Source organism: Chiroxiphia lanceolata, chromosome 26 (assembly GCF_009829145.1).
Source record: "Chiroxiphia lanceolata isolate bChiLan1 chromosome 26, bChiLan1.pri, whole genome shotgun sequence".
Lineage (NCBI taxonomy): Eukaryota > Metazoa > Chordata > Aves > Passeriformes > Pipridae > Chiroxiphia > Chiroxiphia lanceolata.
The window spans coordinates 5,346,179-5,367,242 of NC_045662.1; the positions used below are offsets into that span (position 1 = coordinate 5,346,179).

The window sequence follows — 21,064 nt, forward strand, 5'->3', positions numbered from 1 at the left end:
CCTCCTCCTTCCTCCTTTTTTCCTCCTCCTCCCTCCTCCTTTTTCCTCTCCTCTTCCTCCTCCTCCTTCATTTTCCCTTTTTATTTTTCCTCTTCCTTTTTTCTCTTGATTTCTTTTTTCCTTTTTCTTTTTCTTTAATTTTTTTGTCCTTTTTTTTCCTTTTTCCTTATTTCCAATTTTTTCCCTTTTTTTTTTTCCATTTTTCTTTTTTTCTATTTTTTCATTTTTTTTCCATTTTCTTCTTTTTTTTCCCTTTTTTTCATTTTTCCCTTTTTTTCATTTTTTTCTATTTTTCATTTTCTTCCATTTTTTTCCATTTTTCTATTTCCTTCTTTTTCTTTTTCCCATATTTTTCATTTTCTTCCTTTTTTTCCCCCCTTTTCTTCCTTTTCTTTTTTCTCCATATTTTCTTTTCCCTTTTCTTCCTTTTTTCCCTTCCTTTTTTTTTCCATTTTTTTCATTTTTCTTTTTTTTTTTATTTTCTTCCTTTTTTTTCCCCATTTTCTTCCATTTTTCTTTTTTCTCAGTATTTCATTTTCTTCCTTTTTCCCTTTTTCCCTTCCTTTTTTTTTCCTTTTTCCCATTTTTTCTTTTTTTTTTTTTTTCATTTCTTCCTTTTTTTTTTCCCATTTTCTTCCATTTTTTTTTTTTTCCTCCATATTTCATTTTCTTCCTTTTCTTCCCTTTCTTTTTTTTTATTTTTTCCATTTTTTTCTTTTTTCTTTTTTTTTTTCTTCCTTTTTTATTTTTCCCATTTTCTTCCATTTTTTCATTTTTTCCCATATTTTCATTTTCTTCCTTTTTTCCTTTTTCCCTTCCTTTTTTTTCCTTTTTTCCCCATTTTTTTTAGTTTTTCTTTTTTTTTTCCATTTTCTTCCTTTTCTTCCCTTTTTTTCCCTTCCTTTTTTTCATTTTTTTTTCATTTTTTTCCTTTTTTTTTTTCATTTTTTTTCATTTTTTCCCCTTTTTTTTTCTATTTTTTTTTTCCCTTTTTCCCCCTTTTTTTTTCTTTATCATTTTCCCCCATCGTTATATCTTTTTTCCCTTTCCCCCCTCTCTACCCTGCCCTGCTGCTCAGCTCCCTCCCGGAGCTGCCCACAGCGCCACACGCTCGTACAGGGTATCAGACATGAATGTGCCTCAGTGCTGGGCTCGGGCCGCCCGGGGCCGCCTCTGCCCCAGTGTGCAGGAAAAAAAAACACTTAAAAACGAGAATAAAGCGAAATCAAAGCGAAATAAAGCAAATCCCAGGTGTCGGAGCAGAGGAGGAGCTCTGGGAAGGGCTCCGGGGCCAGGCCTGGCTCAGACCTTTCTAGAAAATGCCTTTTCTTTTTAGTTCCGTTCTGGAGGTTGGGTTTTGGTTTTTTTTGTTTGGTTTGGTTTTTTTTGTTTGTTTTTTTTGGGGGGGGGGCGAGGGGGCGGGGGGTGGGGTTAGGGGAGGGTGGGAGTTTCCTAAATATGAATTTAAAAAAATTTAAAAAACTATTAAAAAAAAAAAAAAAAAAAAAAAAAGCAAAAAGCCATTCCTGGGGAAAGGGGCGCGAGGGAGGAACCTGAGCATTCCTCAGTGCGACCTGTGTCTGTCCTGTGTGGCTGTAAAGGCTGTAGACAGCAGGAGAATAAAGTACAGAGACAGTAGTGGAACAAACCTGTGTCTGGCCTCTGTTTTGGGGGGGTTTGGTGCAGAGAATCTTCCCAAAATCCATGGGAGCAAAGCAGGAGCCTCCCTGTTATCCCCGATCCCATCGCTGTGAGTTGAGGGCAAAACACCTCTTTTATATCCTTTTATTTATTTTTTTTTTATAGCTGATTTCACTGCTTGGCCAGTTTAATTGATAGGATAAATAATAATTAATTGAATAAATTTATTTGGTTTTTAAATTATTTCTTCAAGTCTCGTTCCAGCACTAGGATTGAAACGTGGTCGGCTCAGCAGAGGCTGCCCCAGGCTGGTGCTGGAGATTCCAAACTTCCAGGGATTCCACATTCCCAGAGATCCCAAACTGCTGGGCATTCCATACTCCCAGAGATCCCAAACTACTGGAGCTTTGGATATTCCAAACTGCCCAAGATTTGGCTCCATGAAGGTGCTGTCAGTGATAACTCCCCCTCTGCTCCTTTGTCCTGCCCTTCCCCTCTCAACCAACCCTTGGTGCGGGTGGGGGACAGATTAATCTCATCCCCCCTCAACACCTTGAAATTGCGGCTCCAAATCGTTTAATGAATTAAATTTTATCAATTAATCAGCGAAAGAACCACCCCCTTGATGCTCCTCCACCATCACCCATCACCATCACCCCCTTCCCGTGACAGCCACAGGGGGGGAAAGGACCCCGGGAGGAGCCGTTTATTACCTCCCGAATCCCAAAATCCCACTTTATTTATTTTTTTTGTGTGTTTTCCTTCCCTTTTGCTGCCTCATTTCCCCCGAGGCCGCTGCCAGGATCCTTCCCCCGCCCTGTCGGAGACACGTGGGTGGGTGAGCGCTCCGGGGAGTGACGAGCTCCCGTTTCCTCTCCCGGGGGATCCGGAGGTGCCAGCGCTGTGTCATCAGCCGTATGTGCCACCCCGGCGCCCGGGGACACCCGCAGCATTCCCGGGATCAGCCCCCCCCCGGGCCCTTTCCCCGGTGCCGGGTTTAGGGTGGAGCACCTTCCTTCCCCGACGTGCTGAGCTTCCCGCAGGGAAGAGGGGGAAACCCGGTTTTCCTCGGGAGAGGTGGGAAAAAAACAGGCAACGACTCGGGTTTGGAGCCTCGGAGGTGCCTCGGTGCCTCCTCCCAGTCGCTGTCTGGCACTTTCCCTCCCCGGGGGTGGCTCCACGAGGGGACAGAGCACCCGGCGTGGCCCTGGAGTTGGTGTCACCCCCTGGAATACAAATTCCCGGCTGAGGGGACCTGAACTTTGCGGCTTTTTTTCCTTGTGGAGGTGGTTTTGCCCATTGCTCCGGGTGCTGGGGACTGCTGGAGGAGCCACATCCCTCCTGATCGTTCCTGATCCTCCTGATCATTCCTGATCCTCCTGATCATTCCCATTCCACGGGGATCATCCCTGCGTGGCTACACCAGCACTGCTCCCGTGCCCTCACCTGGTGGGGCTTCCCTGTCACGCTGAAATCCCAGGAATCCAGATGGGAGACATCCCTTCTCCCTGATTCCAGCACCCAGATGTGCCACGTGGGCTCTGAGCCGGGATCAGGATTGGGATGAGTGTGGAAGAGTTGAGCCAGGATCAGGATGCTGGGTCTGTGGGATGGGTGCTTGGATATTCCCAGGAAACCCCAGAAGCACCTCCAACCAGCCCAGGGATCCCTTTGGCAGTGGGGGGAACGAGCTCAGTGCTGGATTTATGAACACACAGGGATGTTCTTCCAGGCCAGGGATGTTCTTCCAGGCCAGGGATGTTCGTCCAGGCCAGAATTTTCCCACAGCAGGGCAGGATAAGCCAGGTGGAGAATGGTCTGAGGTTTTCCATGATGAGGAAAACCTCTCCATATAGATCCAGCTGCTGGTGGGGCTGGGGGTTGGTGTTCCCACTTTGGACACTGTTTGTGGGCAGGGACTGATGGGTCAGGGCAGGTGAAGTCTTGGATTGAGGGATCCAAGGGGCTCCTTAATTCCTCCTGAAAGGGGTTAAGGAGGGAACAAATCCAGGACTGTCACTGAGGATGATGGAGGGGATGTTTTTGGGTTCAACTGATGCTTCCAGCGCAGCCCAGGCCTCCTGTGAAGAACTGGCAGCCTCCAAGAATCCTGGGCTGGGAGCTGGGAGAGATTCCTGGGAGCTGGGAGAGATTCCTGGGAGCTGGGAGAGATTCCTGGGAGCTGGGAGAGATCCTTGGGAGCTGGGAGAGATCCTTGGGAGCTGGGAGAGATCCCTGCTCTCCTCCCCCTCCTTTCCTTGCCCTGCTCTTCCCTGCTCTCCATCATTCCCTGCCACAGGCTCCATGGAAGTGCCCCGAGGCCCCGAGGGTGCCTGAGACGCGTTAGAGTTAAATAATTCAGGGAGCTGGGATGGGAATCCGGGAGAGCGGGAGGACGCTGGGAATGCAGGGAAGCAGCCGCGGGCACGGGGCAGGGCCGGGAGCCCAGGGACCATCCCTGGCGGGCAGTGGAGGCTCCTGGGACACGGGGAGGGACAAACGTGGATTCGAGAGGATTTTGGAGCAGAGGAAAAGCTCCGGGTGGAGCCCCCGGGCAGGAGGGGGGGGGGGGCAGAGGGACCACAGAGGGGGAAGGCTGATGGGATGAGGGCAGCCCTGCCCATATCCCTGCCCCTCATCCCTCCCATCCCTTCCCTCATCCCTTCCTTCATCCCTGCCCTCATCCCTTCCCTCATCCCTTCCCTCATCCCTTCCCTCATCCCTTCCTCATCCCTTCCCTCATCTCTGCCCTCATCCCTGCCCTCATCCCTTCCATCCCTTCCTTCATCCCTGCCCTTGTCCCTGCCCTCATCCTTTCTCTCCCTTCCCTCATCCCTTCCCTCGTCCCTTCCCTCATCCCTGCCCTCATCCCTTCCCTCGTCTCTGCCCTCATCCCTGTCCTCATCCCTTCCCTCATCCCTTCCCTCATCCCTTCCCTCACCTCTTCCCTCATCTCTTCCCTCATCTCTTCCCTCATCCCTTCCCTCATCCCTGCCCACATTCCCGCCCTCTGGCACCATTTCCATGCTGCCCTTTGCCTTCTGCCCGCCGAGTTCCCATCACGGATGCTGCTGGGGGGTGAGGATTTTATCTGCTTTCCCAATAATTCCCAGGAAACCTGGCTCAATCCCCCCCTCCCTCCGGGCACTGCACCTCTCAACCCCTGCACCCCAAAAATTCCGGGGTGCCGTGAGCCCACCCTTGGCACTGGGGGATCTTCCCTTTTCCCTTCCCCAGCGTTCCAGAGGGATCCCCACCAGTCGGAAGGACCTTCCCTGAGGCTGCTCTTGCCCTAAAACTTTCCAGGAACTGCTGGGAGGAGGAAAAAAAAGGATTCAGGGGGTGTGGGGAATGCCCAGTGCTCCCTTGGCTCCTGCCACCACGTCCCTGATGTCCTGGGGTGAGGTGGCTGCGTGGGAAGAGCAGAGCATCCCATGGGATTGCCAGGCTGGATCCAGCTCTGTCCGTAGCTCCCAGGTGCAGGATGGGCTGAGGGGCTGCAATGAGGACCCCAAATCCTGACATGTGGCTCAGGTGGGAGACAATCACAGGAGCTTGGATCTCTCCTCCTGCCTCTGGAGTCTCCCTCTGTTCCTCCTCTCCGCATCCAAGCCCGTGACAGCTCCCGGGGTGGCTGCAAGGCTTGTCCTCAGTGCCCAGGGACCTTCTGCCCCCCCCCTCGGGGGGTTTTTGGGGTCCCCCCGGGCCCTGCACCCCCAGCACGGCGCTGCCTCCATCCCACACGCGGCGGGGCCGGGGCCGGGGCTGTTTCCCTTTGCGTCAAAATTAACTTCCAACCTGATGGAAAACCTTAATTTGCACTTCAAAGTGCTTTGCAGCAAATCCGCCCGAGCTGGCACTGGATTTTTCCAGGGCCCTGTTTGCGGCAGAGCCTGTTCCAGTGGATCCTGCCCGCCCCTGCCCGGGCTCTCCGGTGCTCCCCTGCCCAAGGGTGACGCTCCAAGAGCTGTTTTCCTTCTCTGGGCCACGCACCAAAGACAAAATGCCATTCCCTGGCAGGAATTCCGATGGAAATGGCCGTGCTTTGCTCACTGGAGCATCAGAGCAGCCCCGTGCCCGCCTGGCATCAGCCTCCCAAAACACTCCAGGCCTTGTGATGCATTTTCGGCCCCAGTGCAGCACCCAGGTCCTGCTCCAGTCGTGATTCCAGGCGGGAATCACCGGGCACCTCAGCATCCCATGGGTGGTACCCACCAACACCAGCCCAGGGCGGGCAGGGGTCTGTCTGTGCCTCCGGTGGTGCTCTGGGTCCTGGGTCACCACCACACTCTCCCAGCACATCCAAGGCTCCATCCAGGCACTGGACACAGTGCTGGGAAGGGGGATCAGGGATGGGAGCCCAGTGGGTGCTCCCAGCTTGAAGCTTTGCTCCCTTTGGGTCTCCAGGGGGGGAACAAGGGCCGGGTGAAGCCAAAGCCGGGTTTTGCCCCGACTCCTTTTCCCCTCTCCCGATGAGCCAGCAGTGATGGAGGCAGATGGTCGGGATCAGGAGCGCTCCAGCAGCTCCCAGCTCGCCTTTGCTGCTGGATCCCCCCAGTCCCTCATCCCAGTTCCTCCAGTGGGGTGGGATAAGGCCTTTCCGGGGATCCTCGTGCCGCCGGGGTCACGCAGAGCCACGTCCCCGCCGTGGGTCTGTCCTTGCCGAGCCGTGGGCCGTCCATCCAGGATTTGGGACCTGGCAGGGATCCCCCCTGCCCGGGGGGCTGCAGGGGGTCCTTCCCCCAGGGCCCCGTTGGAGCGGCAGTGGCAGCAAAAGGAGAGCTATTAATAACCCTGCGCTGCATAGGGAAAAGATGTAATTCCATAATGGAAGCGGCTCCGAGAACAATTCAGGGAATAAAATGTTCGGGGGGTTTGGGAGGGGGGAGGGGGTAGAAGGGGAGCCCAGCCCCCACCGTGCGGGGCCGCGGCTCCCCGGTGCTGATGAACCCCCCCGGGGATGAAGGGAGAAGCCCCCCCGGCCCCGGGACCACCTTTTTTGGGGGTCTCTCTGGCGCAGGAGGGCGGGGGGCAGGTGCTTCCCCCCTCCCGGGTTTGGGGTCTCAGGGGGTCGGGGGGTCCGGGGCATCGCGTGTGTCCCCCCCGGGAGCCCCGCGGGACCGGCCGTGCCCCGGGGGGGGGGTCACAGCCCCGGGGGCGGCCCCGGCGCGTGGCGGGGGAGGGGCCGGCGGCCGCCCGGTGCCCACGTGGTCCGTCGGTGTCTCCGAGCGGAAGAAACGGCGGCGGGGCCGGGGCTGCGGCGGGGACCGGAACGGGAGCGGCACCGGGAGCGGGACCCGGCGGGGCGGGGACGGAGCCGCATCCCGGCGGGCACCGCCGCAGCGCAGCATCAGCGCCGGTGAGTGCGGGGCCTGGGCCGGGGGACACGGCGGGGGGACGGCGGGGGGGGGAACAACGCGCTGCCCCCGCCCCACCGGGCCTGTCTGCTCCCGCCACATCGCGACCCCATCCCCGTCTCCATCCCCATCTGCCCCCGCCGCCTTCACCCCGCGGGTCCATCCCCGGCTTCATCCTCGTCACCGGCTCCGTCCTCATCATCCTCCTCATCCCCTGCTCCATCCCCATCCCCATCCCGGGCTCCATTCTCATCCTTGTCCCCATCCTCATCCCCATTCCCGGCTACATCCTCATCCCTATCCGCGGTTCCGTCCCCCCATCTCCGTCCCTTGTTCCATCCCGGTTCCATCCCCATCCCCGGCTCCATCCTCATCCTCATCCTGGCTCCATCCTCATCCTCATCCCCATCCCGGCTCCGCCCCGGACCCCTCCTGCGTTTCCGTCCCCGTCCCCCGCCCGGCGACCCCCGGCCCGGTGCGGCCCCGGGCTGGGCGCGGGGGGCGTCGGGCGGCCCCGGGCCGGGCCGGGGGCGCTCGGGGAGGGTTTACCGGAGGCGCCGGGGCCGCCACAGGCCGGACCCCCCCACATCCCCCGCTGCGACCCCCGCTCGGACTCACCCGCGCACTGACCCCCTTTCCACGCCGGTTCCACGCCGGTTCCACGCTGGTTCCACGCCGCTGCCCTTGCTCGTGGCCCTGGCCGTGGCATCGCCCCCTCCCCTCAGCCCCCACGAGCTGGGACGGCGCCCAGAGCATCCCAGCAATGAGGAGGGGGCTCGTCCCCCCCTCAGCCCCCCGAGGCTCGGGGCAGGGAGTGCGTGGTCGGGAGGGCTGCCCTGGGTTGGGTCCTGCTGGGTGCACCCCCCGACCCCCAGAGGGCTGTTTGGGGGGGTCAGGCAGCGGCGTGGGTCTGTCCCCAACACCAGCTGGGTGCCAGCAGCCCGGCAGCACCCACTGCCTGGCACATCCCATTCCCAGCCCTATTCCCACGGGCACTCCCGAGTGCCGAGCTGCCTCCGGCTGTCCCAGCACCAGGGAGCTGCAGCCCCATTTTCTCTCTTTTCCAAGGGATTTGTAGGCCTCGAGGAGGGGCTGGCTGCTGGGAACGTGGAGGGAGCGTGGAAGGAAGGCGGAGGGAGCGTGGCTGCCGTGGGCACCTCGGCTGCTCACCCTGGAACCTCATGAGAGCGTCACCACCTCCCCCTGACCCTCCTGTGGACAGTCCCTGGAGCACCTGCCCGCCGTGGCTGCCTGCCCACACCTGAGACACACACGTGTGCCCGCCCTGCCCACGCCTGAGACACACACGTGTGCCCGCCCTGCCCACGCCTGAGACACGTGTGCCCGCGCCGCAGCCCTGCCCAGCCCGCGCCGCTTCGCCCCACCCCTGGGGCCCGCTGCCAGGTGGGTGCCACGGGGGGGAACGGGTGAGGAAACCGAGGCACGGGAGTTCGGGGAGCAGCAGGGCCGGACCAGGGAGCTCCGGGCCAGGCTGGGGGTGCAGAGCTGCCTCCGGGCCCTGTGTGTCCTGTCCCCATGGTGCCCCCTGGCAGGGCCTGGGCAGGGGGCTCCGGGCCAGGCTGAGGGTGCAGAGCTGCCTCTGGGCCCTTTGTGTCCTGTCCCCATGGCAGGGCCTGGGCAGGGGGGCTGAGAACACGACAGCCCAGTGACCAGGACTCTGGGGGTCTCGCTTTGAGGGGACACCAGAGCTTGGGAGTCTCCTCTTGGCTTACAGGGGTGCCTCACTTTCCCCAAGGGGTGAGGAGGGTGCCCAAGCAGAGGTGGGTCCCCTCCATCACCTCCCTGGGGGGTGGATTTGAGACCCTCAGAGGGTCGTGGTGCCAGGGGGTTTATCCCTGTTTCAGCCCCTGGCTGCCCATGGGAGTGCCCAGCCTGGGGTTGCCAGCAGGGCTGGGCTGTCCCCAGGCTGCACCAGTGGCTCGGGGGTGGCTGTGCTGTCCCCCCCTCGTCCCCCTGCAGATCTCTCCTCCCTCTCCCGGCTCTGTGCCATGAATTATTTGTGCGGCCGTGGCTCCCAGATGTCTGACGAGCCGGCGGGGCTGCGCCTGCCCGGCGGTCATCCCGGCGCCCGCGGGGTCCCTGGGTGGGACGGGGGGCAGTACCGGGGCACCACGCGCGGGTGCCGGGGCTCAGCACCCGGGCACTGCCCCCTCACCACCCGGGACGGCCGTGCCAAACAACCCGGGAGCCGCCGGGGCGGGCGGCTTTGGGATCCTGCACCACCCACAATCCTTGTCCGGGGGGTGGGCGGGACGGGACGCCCCCGGGCCGGTGCGGGGCCGGTGCCAGGAGGCAGGTGGGCCCCGGGGGGCGAGCGGCAGCGCCGGTATATAGGGCACGGCGCGGGCTGTGCCGGCGCGGAGGCGTGGGAGGCCGGGAAGCAGCTCGCGTGCGGCACAGGGCGGGAGGCAGCGGCACCGGACGCTATTTCTGGTGCTCGTTCCCCGAGGGGATGTGGGGAAAGTCACCGTGTCCCCCCTGCCGGGCTGCTCTGCTGGGGACGGGCTCTGCTCCCGCCCCCGGCCCGGGCGGTGAGGGGGGTCTGGGGGGTGTCAGACCCCCTGTCCCTCCTTTCCTTGGTGGCAATCACACGGCCAGTGTCCCCCTGCCACCCCCAGGGACACTGTGGCAGCTCCTGGGATTGTCCCTCCTCCATCACCTGTTGTTTTTGGGACACGCTGAGCTCCCTCAAACCCCACTCTGGCCCCAGGACCCATCCGGGCTCGTCCATCCCGAATCCCACCTCAGCGTCCCCACAGACCCCGGCCAGGCCCATCCCTGCCCCGGGGTCAGCGGTGTCTGTGTGTCTGTCTGTCCGTCCCGTGCCCCCCCCAGGCAGGACATGGACTCCATGTTCGAGGACGACATCAGCATCCTGACGCAGGAGGCGCTGGGGCCGGACGAGGACTGGCTGGACAGCCCCAACACCGACCTGTCGGGGGAGATGTGCTCGGCCTCGCACTTCGCCCTCATCACCGCCTACGATGACATCAAGAACCGGCTCACGGGGCTGGAGAGGGAGAACTCCACGCTCAAGCGCCGCCTCAAGATGTACGAGGTCAAGGTGAGGGGTCAGGAGGGGCTGGGGGGGGGTTGTAGGGCCGGGGGGGGCCCCACTGACCCCCTGCCCCGCGGCCGCAGTACCCCCTGATCGGCGAGTTCGGGGAGGAGCACATCTTCTCCCTCTACGAGGCCAAGGAGACGTCGCTGCTCAAGAGCGAGAAGGCGTCGCTGCAGCAGCAGCTCAACCAGTTCCAGCACGAGGTGAGCGGGGAGGGCAGGATGGGGCACGGGGGGTCCCCGAGCTGCCCACCCACCCCCCGCCTGCTCCCCCTGCAGCTGCAGAAGAGCAAAGAGCGGGAGGAGCAGCTGGAGGAAATGATCCAGGCGTACGAGAAGCTCTGCGTGGAGAAGGCTGACCTGGAGACCGAGCTGGGAGAGATGGTGGGTGACGGCCCCCGGGGCCTGGGGACGTTGGGGTGCCCTTCCCCTCTCTGTGGCAGTAGCTGGGCCGACAGCATCTCCACCCCAGGGGGTGCAGGGCTGGGGGGGCCGTGGCTGCTCGCCCGTTTGGGCCATGTCAGGGGTTGTAGTGATGCACCAGCTCAGCTTTATCCATCTTCCCCCCCCTCCAACCCTGCCAAGGGATGCTCCCGGCTCCAACGTGGTGCCAGTCCTACTTCCAGGGTTGGGTGGGCATCCCTGGCTCCCCTTTCCCATCCAGATTATTCCCTGCCAGCTGAGGGCCACCCCCACCCTGCCACCCTCCTCTGGGCCGGCCTTGCGCTGGCACAGTTCCCCCACCAGCACCACGGGGACCCCAAGAGCTGGGTTTGGGGCAGGACGAGCCCCAGGGAGGGGGGGCTCAGCTCATCCCTGTCCCTCCCCGGGCAGCGGGCGCTGGTGGAGACTCACCTGAGCCGCATCCGGAGCCTGGAGCAGCAGCTGCGGCAGCGCGACGGCGGCGCCTTCCCGGGGCTGGGCACCCCATGCCCGGCCAGGAGGTGCCTTTCCTCAGCCTGCACCCCAACCCCGGGCTGAGCCACGGTGAGCCGCCCCCTCCCCACCCCGCGGGACCCCCCGACCCCCTTCCCGGCGGGGTCGGGGGCTGATCCGTGGGTCCGCAGTGCTGGAGCGCGCCGGGGGCTGGCAGAGCCGGGCCATGGAGGCACAGAGCCGGCTGGAGGCCGAGCTGGAGGCGGCGCGGCAGGAGAACCAGCGCGCCCACCGCGAGGAGCACCTCAAGGCCGAGTGCGAGAGGCTGCAGGCGGAGCTGAAGCACCTGCAGGACACCCGGGAGCAGGTACGGGCGGGCCCGGCCGTCTGGGACCACCCCCGGACCGTGGTGGGTGGGTCTGGGTGCTGGTGGGGTGTCTGCTCTCCCCAGAACAGGGATGGGGCAGGGTCTGTCCCTGTGGGACCCCCTGTCCGTGGTGGGTGGGGGTCCGGGGGTTTGGTGGGGTGTCTGCTCTCCCCGGAGCAGGGGGGGCAGGGTCTGTTGGTGTGGGACCACCCCCGGACCGTGGTGGGTGGGGGTCCGGGTGCTGATGGGGTCTACTTTCCCCAGAGCAGGGATGGGCAAGGTCTGTCTGTATGGGACCCCTTGTCTGTGGTGGGTGGGGGGGTCCGGGTGCTGACAGGGTGTCTGCTCTCCCCGGAGCAGGAATGGGGCAGGATCTGGTCCCCCTATCCTTGGAGGGTGGGTGTCTGGGTGCTGGTGGGGTGTCTACTCTCCCCAGAGCAGGGATGGGGCAGGGTCTGACCCTGTGGGACCCCCTGTCTGTGGTGGGTGAGGGTCTGGGTGCTGACGGGGTGTCTACTCTCCCAGAGCAGAGATGGAGCAGGGTCTGTCTGTATGGGACCCCCTGGCTGTGGTGGGTGGGTGTCTGGGTGCTGACGGGGTGTTGTTCTCCCCAGAACAGAGATGGGACAGGGTCTGGCCCTGTGGGACCCCCTGTCTGTGGTGGGTGGGGGGTCTGGGTTGTTTGGTGGGTGTCTACTCTCCCAGAGCAGAGATGGAGCAGGGTTCTGTCTGTATGGGACCCCCTGGCCGTGGTGGGTGGGTGTCTGGGTGCCTGATGGGGTGTCTGTTCTCCAGAACAGAGATGGGACAGGGTCTGGCCCTGTGGGACCCCCTGTCTGTGGTGGGTGGGGGTCTGGTGCTGAGAGGGTGTCTGCTCTCCGTCCCCAGGAGCAGTCAGGCGGGACATGGCCTGGGTGAGAAGGTGGGCGACGACCAGTAAGTGCTGGGAGGGGACTGGGCTGTGGTGGGGGGTCCCCCGACTCTGGCAGGCAGGGATGTGGGCACGTGTGGGACTGTCTGTGGGGCACCACTGGGCATCACAGCCAGGGTGGGGACAGGACCCTGCTTTGGGAGGGGTCCCTGGGGGTTCCCCACGTTGAGGTGCTGCAGGGGTGGGGTCCTGCACCCAAGAGCAGTTGTTGGGGTCCTGCACCCCAAAATTGCTGCACCCCGGTAATCTGGAGCTGAGCAGAGCTCTGGGTTCGGAGTGCCCCGGTGACACAGGGTGTGTGCAGTGCCCGGTGCCCGGTGGTGTGTCCGGTGCCCGGTGCCGCCTCGGAGCTGCCTCCAGAGGGCACTGACGGCCCGTGGCTGCAGAGCGGCCACCGAGGATCAGCGGCTGTCACCGAACAGCGCAAACCGTGCCCACGCCTGGGCACCGATCCACGCCATCCTTGCGGCACAGACCCGTGCCAACCACAGGGCACCAATCTGTGCCAGCTGTGTGGCCTGGGCATCACTGTGTGGCACCCAATCCATGCCATCTCTATGGCCACCAATCCATGCCATGCTCATGGCACCAAGCCATGCCATTCCTATAGTACCAAGCCATGCCATCCTCATGGCACCAATCCATACCAGCTGTGTGGCACCAATCCATGCCATCCCCATGGCTCCAGTCCATGACGTCCCTATGGCACCAATCCATGCCATCCCCATGGCACCAATCCATGCCATCCCCATGGCACTAATCCATGCCATTCCTTTGGCACTAATCCATGCCATCCCCACGGCACCAATCCATGCATCCCCACGGCACCAATCCATGCCATCCCCATGGCACCAATCCATGCCATCCCCATGGCACCAATCCATGCTATCCCCATGGCACCAATCCATGCTATCCCCATGGCACTAATCCATGCCATCCCCATGGCACCAATCCATGCCATCCCCATGGCACCAATCCATGCCATCCCCATGGCACTAATCCATGCCATTCCTTTGGCACTAATCCATGCCATCCCCACGGCACCAATCCATACCAACTGTGTGGCACCAATCCATGCCACCCCTATGGTACTAATCCATGCCAATCATTCTCCAGCCCATCTGCCCTGGGCAGTGCCAGGATCACGCCCAGCTTGCCTGGAGCCACTGGCTCCCCCTTCTCCGTGGCCAAACCCTGCTGGAGGGTTTCCCTTGGCACTGGTGTAACCGGGTGTGGAGCCCCCGTGGTGCCAGTGCTGGGTGTGAGTCCCTCCTCCATCTCTTCCCAGTGCCCCCCCTGGCTGCAACCCCGAGCTGTGGGTGCTCCATGTGGGCACCCCTGGGTGCCATGTGTGGCGCTGGACAAGGGCTGAGCATCTCAACTTTGGGGGTTTGGGCCAAGACACCCCAAATCTGGGAATAGCTGATGGGAGTTGGGGCCGTGACCAGACCCCTTGGGGCTGACGGTGGCATCAGGATGGGCACAGCCTGAAATCAACCCTCATTCCCTGCATTCCATGCCATTCCATGCCCACCCCGGGATGTGGCAGCGGGACTTTGCACCCCTGTGTCCCCCCCACACTGTGACACCAGGCAGGATGTGCCAGCCTGGCACTGTGCCCCCCTTTGGGCAGCCTGTGCCGAGCTGTGGATGCATCAGAGGCGACACACGGGGCTGGGAAGGTGCTGAAGTGTTGGGGTTCCCCCTCCCTTTTCCAGAGGGGTCGGAAGCTTTTGCTCTTTCCTTGTCTTCTGGTGTAAATCAGTGTGGGGGGATCCGGGGAGGGGTTTTGCTCCACCCACACTGGCATCCCTGGGAGGTGCCCACCTCTCTGCTGCACATCCCGGGTCGGGGGGGGGGGGGTTTTACCCTCCCTATTCTCCCCCACCCTTCCCCACCTTAATTCACTTATTTCCATCAAGTCCAGTCTCCCGCACCTGGGACCCCTCCCGTGCTCACCCCTCATTTTATCCCACTCTCCCTGTCCCCCTTCCAACAATACCCATTCCCTCCCCCCGGGAAACAAAACTCCCAATCCCACCTTCCTTCTAAACCCAAATCCGCCGGCTGGGAAGGGGAAGCTGAGGCACAGCCCTGCCCCGGGGGCACCTTCCCCCCTCCCCGGGCTCAGCCTTCCCTCCCCGCTCCGATCTCGCCGATTCAGCTCTTTTTTGTCACCCGCTCCTCTCCGCCACTCTTTTGGTGTGAAAAGCGCCTTATCGGCGTTTTCCATCTCCGGGGTGATTTCTGGTGCTTTGCCACGGCGGGCGCGGGGCCGCTTTTCCTTCTTTTTGCTTTCTTTTCTTAGTTTTGCCCTTTCCCACCCCCTCCCTCCCCGCCCTTTCTGAGCTCACGGCAATTCCACTTGGGAATTCCTTCCTCGGGAAGGACGAGCCGAGTGGGAAACGGGAGCAGCGGGATGCACGGGGGAGCTGGGGAGGGGACCCGGCAGGGCTGCACTGGGGGTCTCGGGGGTGGCTCTGTCCGGGGCATCTCCAGGTGTTTGTGCCCTCGGTGCCACCCTGGCAGGGACACGGGGACTTTGGGGACCTGTCCTGGGCACCCAGATGGGGAAACGTGTGTTGCTTTTCATTTTCTTTTCCTTTTTCTCTCTTTCACTCTCTTATTTTTCTCTTCTTTTTTTTTTTCCTGTTTTCTTATTTGTTTTTATTTCCATTCATTTTTTCTGATTTTCAAGATTTTCTTCTTTTTTTTCTTATTTTCTTATTTTTCTTCTTTTTTTTTAATGTCTATATCCTCTTTCTCCCACTTCCCTTCTTTCCCTCCTTTTTTTTCTTTTCCTTCTTTTCCTTTTTTCCTTCTTTTCCTTCACACACTATCCTTCTCATTCTTTTCCTCCTTTTCATTCTTTTCCTTTTTTCTTTTTTCCTTTTTTTCCTTTTTTCTTCACCACCATCCTCTCATTCTTTTTCTCCTTTTCCTTCTTTTCCGACTTTTCCTCTTTTTCTCTCTGTATTCTTCTTTCTCTCTCCTTTCTCCTTTTCCTCCTTTTCCACTCTTTCTCCTCTCCTCTCCACATATCTTATTTCCCTTTCTTTTCCCTCTTTTTCCCTCTCCCTATACTCTTCCTCTCTTATTTTCTCGCTTTCCTCACTTGCACACTTATTTTCTCTTTTTTCTCCGCGTAGCCTATTCCTTTTCTTCTTTTCTCTCTTTTTTTTTCCTTACCCTCACATCCTTTTTCTCACCACATCCCTCCTTCCCTGCCCTTCCCCTGCTCTCCCCGCCGTCCCCGCGGGGGGCAGGGGCAGGACCGGCGCTGTCACCGCGGTTACGAGCGGCGGCTCCGGGTGCCGGGGGTGTCACAACGGCTCAGCGGAGCCTTCGAGGACGCGCCGAGCGCGGCCCCGCGGGGCCCTCGCAGGCGGCTTCTCCCTTCACATCCCCGCGGAGGAGCCGGGCTGGGAAAGCGACACCAGCCCGGGGCGCGGTTGATGGATTTGTCACGGAGCTCTCGGGGAGGGGAGGGGGGTGAGGACCCACCTCCTGGATGCTCCCGGCTGCTCCTACAACTTTTTGAGCGGACGAGCTGAATTTGGGTTGGTTTGGGTCTGTCACCCTCAGAACCACCCTGTTGTCCCCCCTCACAGGGTGAACCTGGCGCTGGCCTACACGGAGCTGACGGAGGAGCTGTGCCGCCTGCGGAATCTCAGCTCCCTGCAGAGCCAGATCCTGCGGGCCCTGCTGCAGGAGAAGGGCCTCAACGGTGGTAAGGGGGGCACGGGGGGCTGCACCCCGCTGCCAGGCAGGGAGGGGGGCACAGGAGCTGGGAGAACAGGGCTGGCTGCCCTCGGACTCCCGACGGTGCTGAGCTGATGTGGGTGTTGGTCCCTGAGAGCATCCTGCCCTGGGAACATCCAGGGATCATCCCGGGATCATCCCACCCCTGGGGGTGCCCATATCTGGGAGCATCCTGCCCCAGGAGCATCCCACCCCAAAAATGTACCTGGGACCATCCATGTCTGGAAGTGTCCCACCCCAGGAGCATCCATTCCTGGGAGCTTCCTGCCCCAAGAACATCCATACCTGGGATCATCCCACCCCAAGGCCATCCATCCCTGGGAAGATCCATCCCTGGGATAATCCATCCCTGGGACCATCCATCCCTGGGAGCACCTATGCCTGGGAGAATCCATCCCTGGGAACATCCATCCCTGGGATCATCCCACCCCAAGGCCATCCATCCCTGGGAAGATCCATCCCTGGGAGCACCTATGCCTGGGAGCATCCATCCCTGGGATAATCCATCCCTGGGAGCATCCATCCCTGGGAGCACCTATGCCTGGGAGAATCCATCCCTGGGATCATCCATCCCTGGGAGCATCCATCCCTGGGAGCACCTATGCCTGGGAGAATCCATCCCTGGGACCATCCATCCCTGGGATCATCCCACTCCAAGGGCATCCATCCCTGGGACCATCCATCCCTGGGAGCATCTATGCCTGGGAGAATCCATCCCTGGGAACATCCATCCTTGGGTGCACCCCCTCCAAAAGCATCCACCCCCGGGATCATCCCACCCCGGGATCGTCCCACCCCAGAATCATCCCTCCCGCCGGGGGTCCCTCCCACATCCCCCCCCTCCACCCGGGATGCCCGAGGGATATTTTCCGCACCTCCGAGCTAACGGGGTGGGGGGGTTTTTCCTTTCGCAGGCCAGCGCCACTCCCCGCTGTCCCAGTGCCACTCCCCACTGTCCCAGTGCCACTCCCCGCTGTCGCAGTGCCACTCCCCGGCCCAGCAGCGCCGCTCGCCCGCCCCGCAGTGCCCCTCGCCCGCCCCGCCGGGGCGCTCCCAGTGCCAATCCCCCGCCCCCTCCAACGCCGGCTCGCCGGGCCCTCCCAGCCAGTCGCCGGCCCAGCAGCGCCCGGCTCGCCAGCCCCCGGCCCCTGCCAGTCCCCGCGCAGCAGCGCCGGTCCCGGTGCCCCCCTCCAACCAGTCCCGGCGCAGCAGCGCCGATCCCTCGGCCCCGCCGCCGCCTCCCTGCCCGTCCCCGGCCTCGGCGTCCCCGCACCGGCTGCCGGCGAGAGGATGGAGCTGGGCTACGCCAAACCCTCCAGCCGCCACCATCAAGGCCGGCTTCCAGGGCCGCCGCAGCTACTCGTGAGGCGACCAACGTGGCCTGTACCAGCAGAGCCGCCTCGCCGTGGCTGCAGCCCGAGGCCTCCACGCTGCCCAAGCACCGGCCCTACGGGGAGGTGTACCTGGGGGCGCGGGGGCCCGCTGAGCGACCGCGAGCCCTTCGAGGAGCAGCACGTGCGCTTCGAGAAGCAGCAGTCGTCGGACGAGGAGGAGTGGGCCCTGCCCAGCCCGCCCAGCCCCGAGGCCGGCGCCATCCGCTGCGCCTCCTTCTGCGCCGGGTTCCCCGCGCCCGACGCCGACGCCGTGCGCCGGGCGGCCGCTGCCTACGCCCAGGCGGAACACGCCCAGTCCTGGCCCTCCATCAACGTGAGTGGGACCCCCCCCAAGCCTCTCTCGAGGGGAGTTGGAGGGCAGGAAACATCAACCCACCCCACGGGGCTGGTTTAGCGCCTCGGATTCCGTGTTTCTCACCCGACTTGGTGCTGGCGCCTGGAATGTTCCAGGGAGGGGATGGAGGGGGAAGTGGCCACCCTTGGGGTCTCAGCCCTACCCTGTGGCCCCCATAGCTGCCATTGGAGAAACCCTGCACCCCAGAGGGTGTTGTTGTGGGTTGGAGGGCATCAGCCCACCCCCCAGGCAGGGTTTAGTGCCTTGGATTCTGCGTTTCTAGCCCACCTTGGTGCTGGCGCCTGGAATGTTCCAGGGAGGGGATGGAGGGGGAAGTGGCCACCCTTGGGGTCTCAGCCCTACCCTGTACCCCCACAGCTGCTACTGGAGACCCCCCACAGCCCGGAGGGTGTTGTTGTGGGTTGGAGGGCATCAACCCACCCCCCAGGCAGGGTTTAGTGCCTTGGATTCCACGTTTCTACCCTGTCTTGGTGCTGGCGCCTGGAGTGTTCCAGGGAGGGGATGGAGGGGGATGTGGCCACCCTGTGCCCCCACAGCTGCTGCTGGAGACCCCCCACAGCCCGGAGGGTGTTGTTGTGGGTTGGAGGGCAGGAAGCATCAACCCACCCCCCAGGCAGGGTTTAGTGCCTCGGATTCCCTGTTTCTAACCCAACTTGCTCCCGGCAGTGGGAATGTCCCAGGGAGGAGATGGGGGGGATGTGACCACCCTGGGGGGGTCTCAGCTCCACCCTGTGCCCCCACAGCTGCTGCTGGAGACGGTGGACTCTGAGGTGAGGAGCTGCCCCCTGTGCCAGCTGGCCTTCCCCATCGGGTACCCGGACGATGCCCTGGTGAAGCACATCGACTCCCACCTGGAGAACAGCAAGATCTGAGCCTTCCCCCCGCCCATTCCCGACCTTTGGATGCTGCATGAAAACACACCAGGAGCACCACGGCTCCCGAAATACCTCCAAGTCTTCAGTAGCTACAGAAAGACTGAGCCCCCCCCACACACACCCCGGAGCCCCCTGAGCCCCCCCAGCCCCCTGCAAGTGGGTTCCTCGCCCCATCCCTGTGTCCATGCCAGGCTTGGATGCTGGAATTGGGGTGCCAGGATCATGCCACCCCAGGTGGTGGCCGGAGGGGACTTGTCTGTGCCCTTGGGTGTCCTCTGCACCCTTGGGTGTCGCTGCTTGATCTCAGGGAGGATCCGAGGGGCCGGGTCCTGGATCCGGCCCCCAGGAAGAGGGTGAGGGGAAGGGGCTGCCCCTTTCCCTGCTCCTGGGGTCAGAGTGGGGGTTGGGGGGGGGCAGCTGCTTGTTCTCAGTCCCCCTCTCCTCATCCCACCAGTTCGAGCATCTTTTACACTAAAAGCTCCCCCCTCCCCTCAGTGTCTCCCCCCCTCCCCCCAAAGATGCTGCTGAGAAACGGACCCCGAGGCGCAGCAAGGACCCCTCCCCACATTGCACTGGCCTCCGCGGCCCTGGGGGCTCTCCCTGACACCCCCCCCCGGCGTGGGGACAGCGCAGCCCCCCAGCAGCCCCCCTCCATCCCCCCCAGACCCCCCTGCTTTGGCCGGGGGGCTGCAGGCGGCCGCTCACCCTGAGCCCCCCACCCCATCCCCACCCTGTCCCCCCCACGTTCAATCTACCTCAAGGCCGCCGGGAGAGGGGGGTCCACAGCACTGTCCCCCCCTCACTGAGCCGCTCTGCGCTGCATGTCCCCCCCGTGTCACAGCGCACACCCCCCCCCCCGCACCCCCGGGGGCTCGGCCGGGCGCGACCCCGCCCCTGCCCCGGGACCCCCCCCCGGGCAGAGGGACCCGCCCCCGCTGCGACGCCACCGACCCCAATAAAACCTTTCCAGCGCCCAAAATGCCACGGGGGGGGCGAAGCCGTCTCCTCTCTTTGGGTCCCTGGGGAAGGGGAGGGGGGTCCAGGCTCCTGGTGGCCCCCCCGGGGCTGGGGTGGGGCAGGGGGCGAGCCTGGGGCTGGCACAGGCAACTCTGGCAGAGCCAACTTGTGTCACCGGGGTGGCTGAGGGGGGTGACGGGGTTCAGGGGTCCCATTGCCGTCGTCCTGCACCCCTGTCCCCGTTCCTGGTGACACGTTTTGGGTTTACTGGGCTGGTGGGTGACACAAAATGGGACCATCAGAAGCAAAACCAAAAACTCACCAGCGCCGTGGTGACAGAGGGGACACGGCCAAACCCCGGTGGGTGGGTCCTCGGGGCTTGGGGGTCCCCCAGGGCTTGGGGGTCCTGTGGGATCCACCCGGATATCCTGGAGGAAGGATCTTCCCTGTGCAGGGAGACCCCCCTCCATCCCCCCAGGGGTACCACGGCTGGGGTAGCACCACTAAGATCCACTTCCCTGTGTTATTGTAGGTCCTACACGGGCTGAGGGTCTGGGGCTGCCCTGTGGGCCCCCGGGGTCATTTTTACACTCCATGGTGGCTGAGGTTCCACGACCCCCGGGGCTGAACGCCCCCAAACTCGGCTGCTCGTGGAAATCCCAGCAGGGAACACCCGTGTGATGAGTTGTGGCCGTTCTCCGGCCCGCCCTGCCCGGGGCAGGTTGCGGGAGGCGGGGACGGGGGGCGTCTGTCCCGGCCCCCTGAGCCCAGCCCAGCCCCGGGCAGGTGCGAAGCCGGTTCCCAGTGCTGCGGGGCGATGGTGTGAAGGAGATAGGCTCGGTGCCGCCGCCTTATCGCCCGCTCATCTCCGCCCCTGCCAGGGGAGGGGGGGGACGGGCAGGATCCAAACCCCCGGGCGGGCCCCGGGGGGGACACGGTGACCCCCAGGGGGACGTGATGCTGCAGGGAAGGGTCCCAAAAGTCACCGCACGGGGAGGGATCTCGATCCGCACCCGGGGTGGCATCAGCTCTGGCCGGGCTCCCTCTCTGCCCGTCCTGCAGCCGGGCCGGGGGCGGAGGAGGGGCCTGGCTGCGCTCAGGGGGTGCCCGGCCCCCAACCCCCTCCCGCCCCGCCCGCCCTCCTCCCCCCCATTTTTCTCTCTTTTTTTTTGAAATCACGTGATAAATGTCAAACGGCGGGGCCGTTTTACTCATCCCGGCACCCTCCCGGCGCCGCTTCCCCCCGGGGGCGGCTGCCGCTGACTCAGGAGGCTGCCGGGCTCCCCCCGGGCCGCGGGGGACCCCCCCCCGGCCCCCCGAAACCACCGTCCCTTCTCCGGCTCCCGGGCCGGGCGGGAGGAGCTCCGGGACATGTGTCACCCGGTGCAGATGTGTCCCCATGGCGCTCTCGTGATTTTGGGGGGTCCCGGCACCCCAAATCCGCTGCCTGGGGGCTGCCCCGCTCCTT

At 62.4% G+C, this 21,064-nt stretch overlaps 1 protein-coding gene across 1 annotated transcript; it reads left to right on the forward strand.

Annotated features, from left to right (window-relative positions):
• Positions 1–6,915: 6,915 nt before the first annotated feature.
• Positions 6,916–18,941, forward strand: LOC116798559 (TANK-binding kinase 1-binding protein 1-like). The gene is given in 16 exon segments (XM_032711059.1): positions 6,916–7,000; positions 8,067–8,402; positions 9,855–10,083; positions 10,161–10,283; positions 10,359–10,463; positions 10,914–11,006; positions 11,009–11,066; positions 11,147–11,384; positions 12,211–12,258; positions 15,865–15,983; positions 16,930–17,295; positions 17,298–17,341; positions 17,343–17,378; positions 17,380–17,486; positions 17,488–17,722; positions 18,508–18,941. Coding segments are annotated over 14 exon segments (1,923 nt in total). The 5' UTR covers positions 6,916–7,000; positions 8,067–8,402; positions 9,855–9,861; the 3' UTR covers positions 18,637–18,941.
• The last annotated feature ends 2,123 nt before the right edge of the window (positions 18,942–21,064 follow it).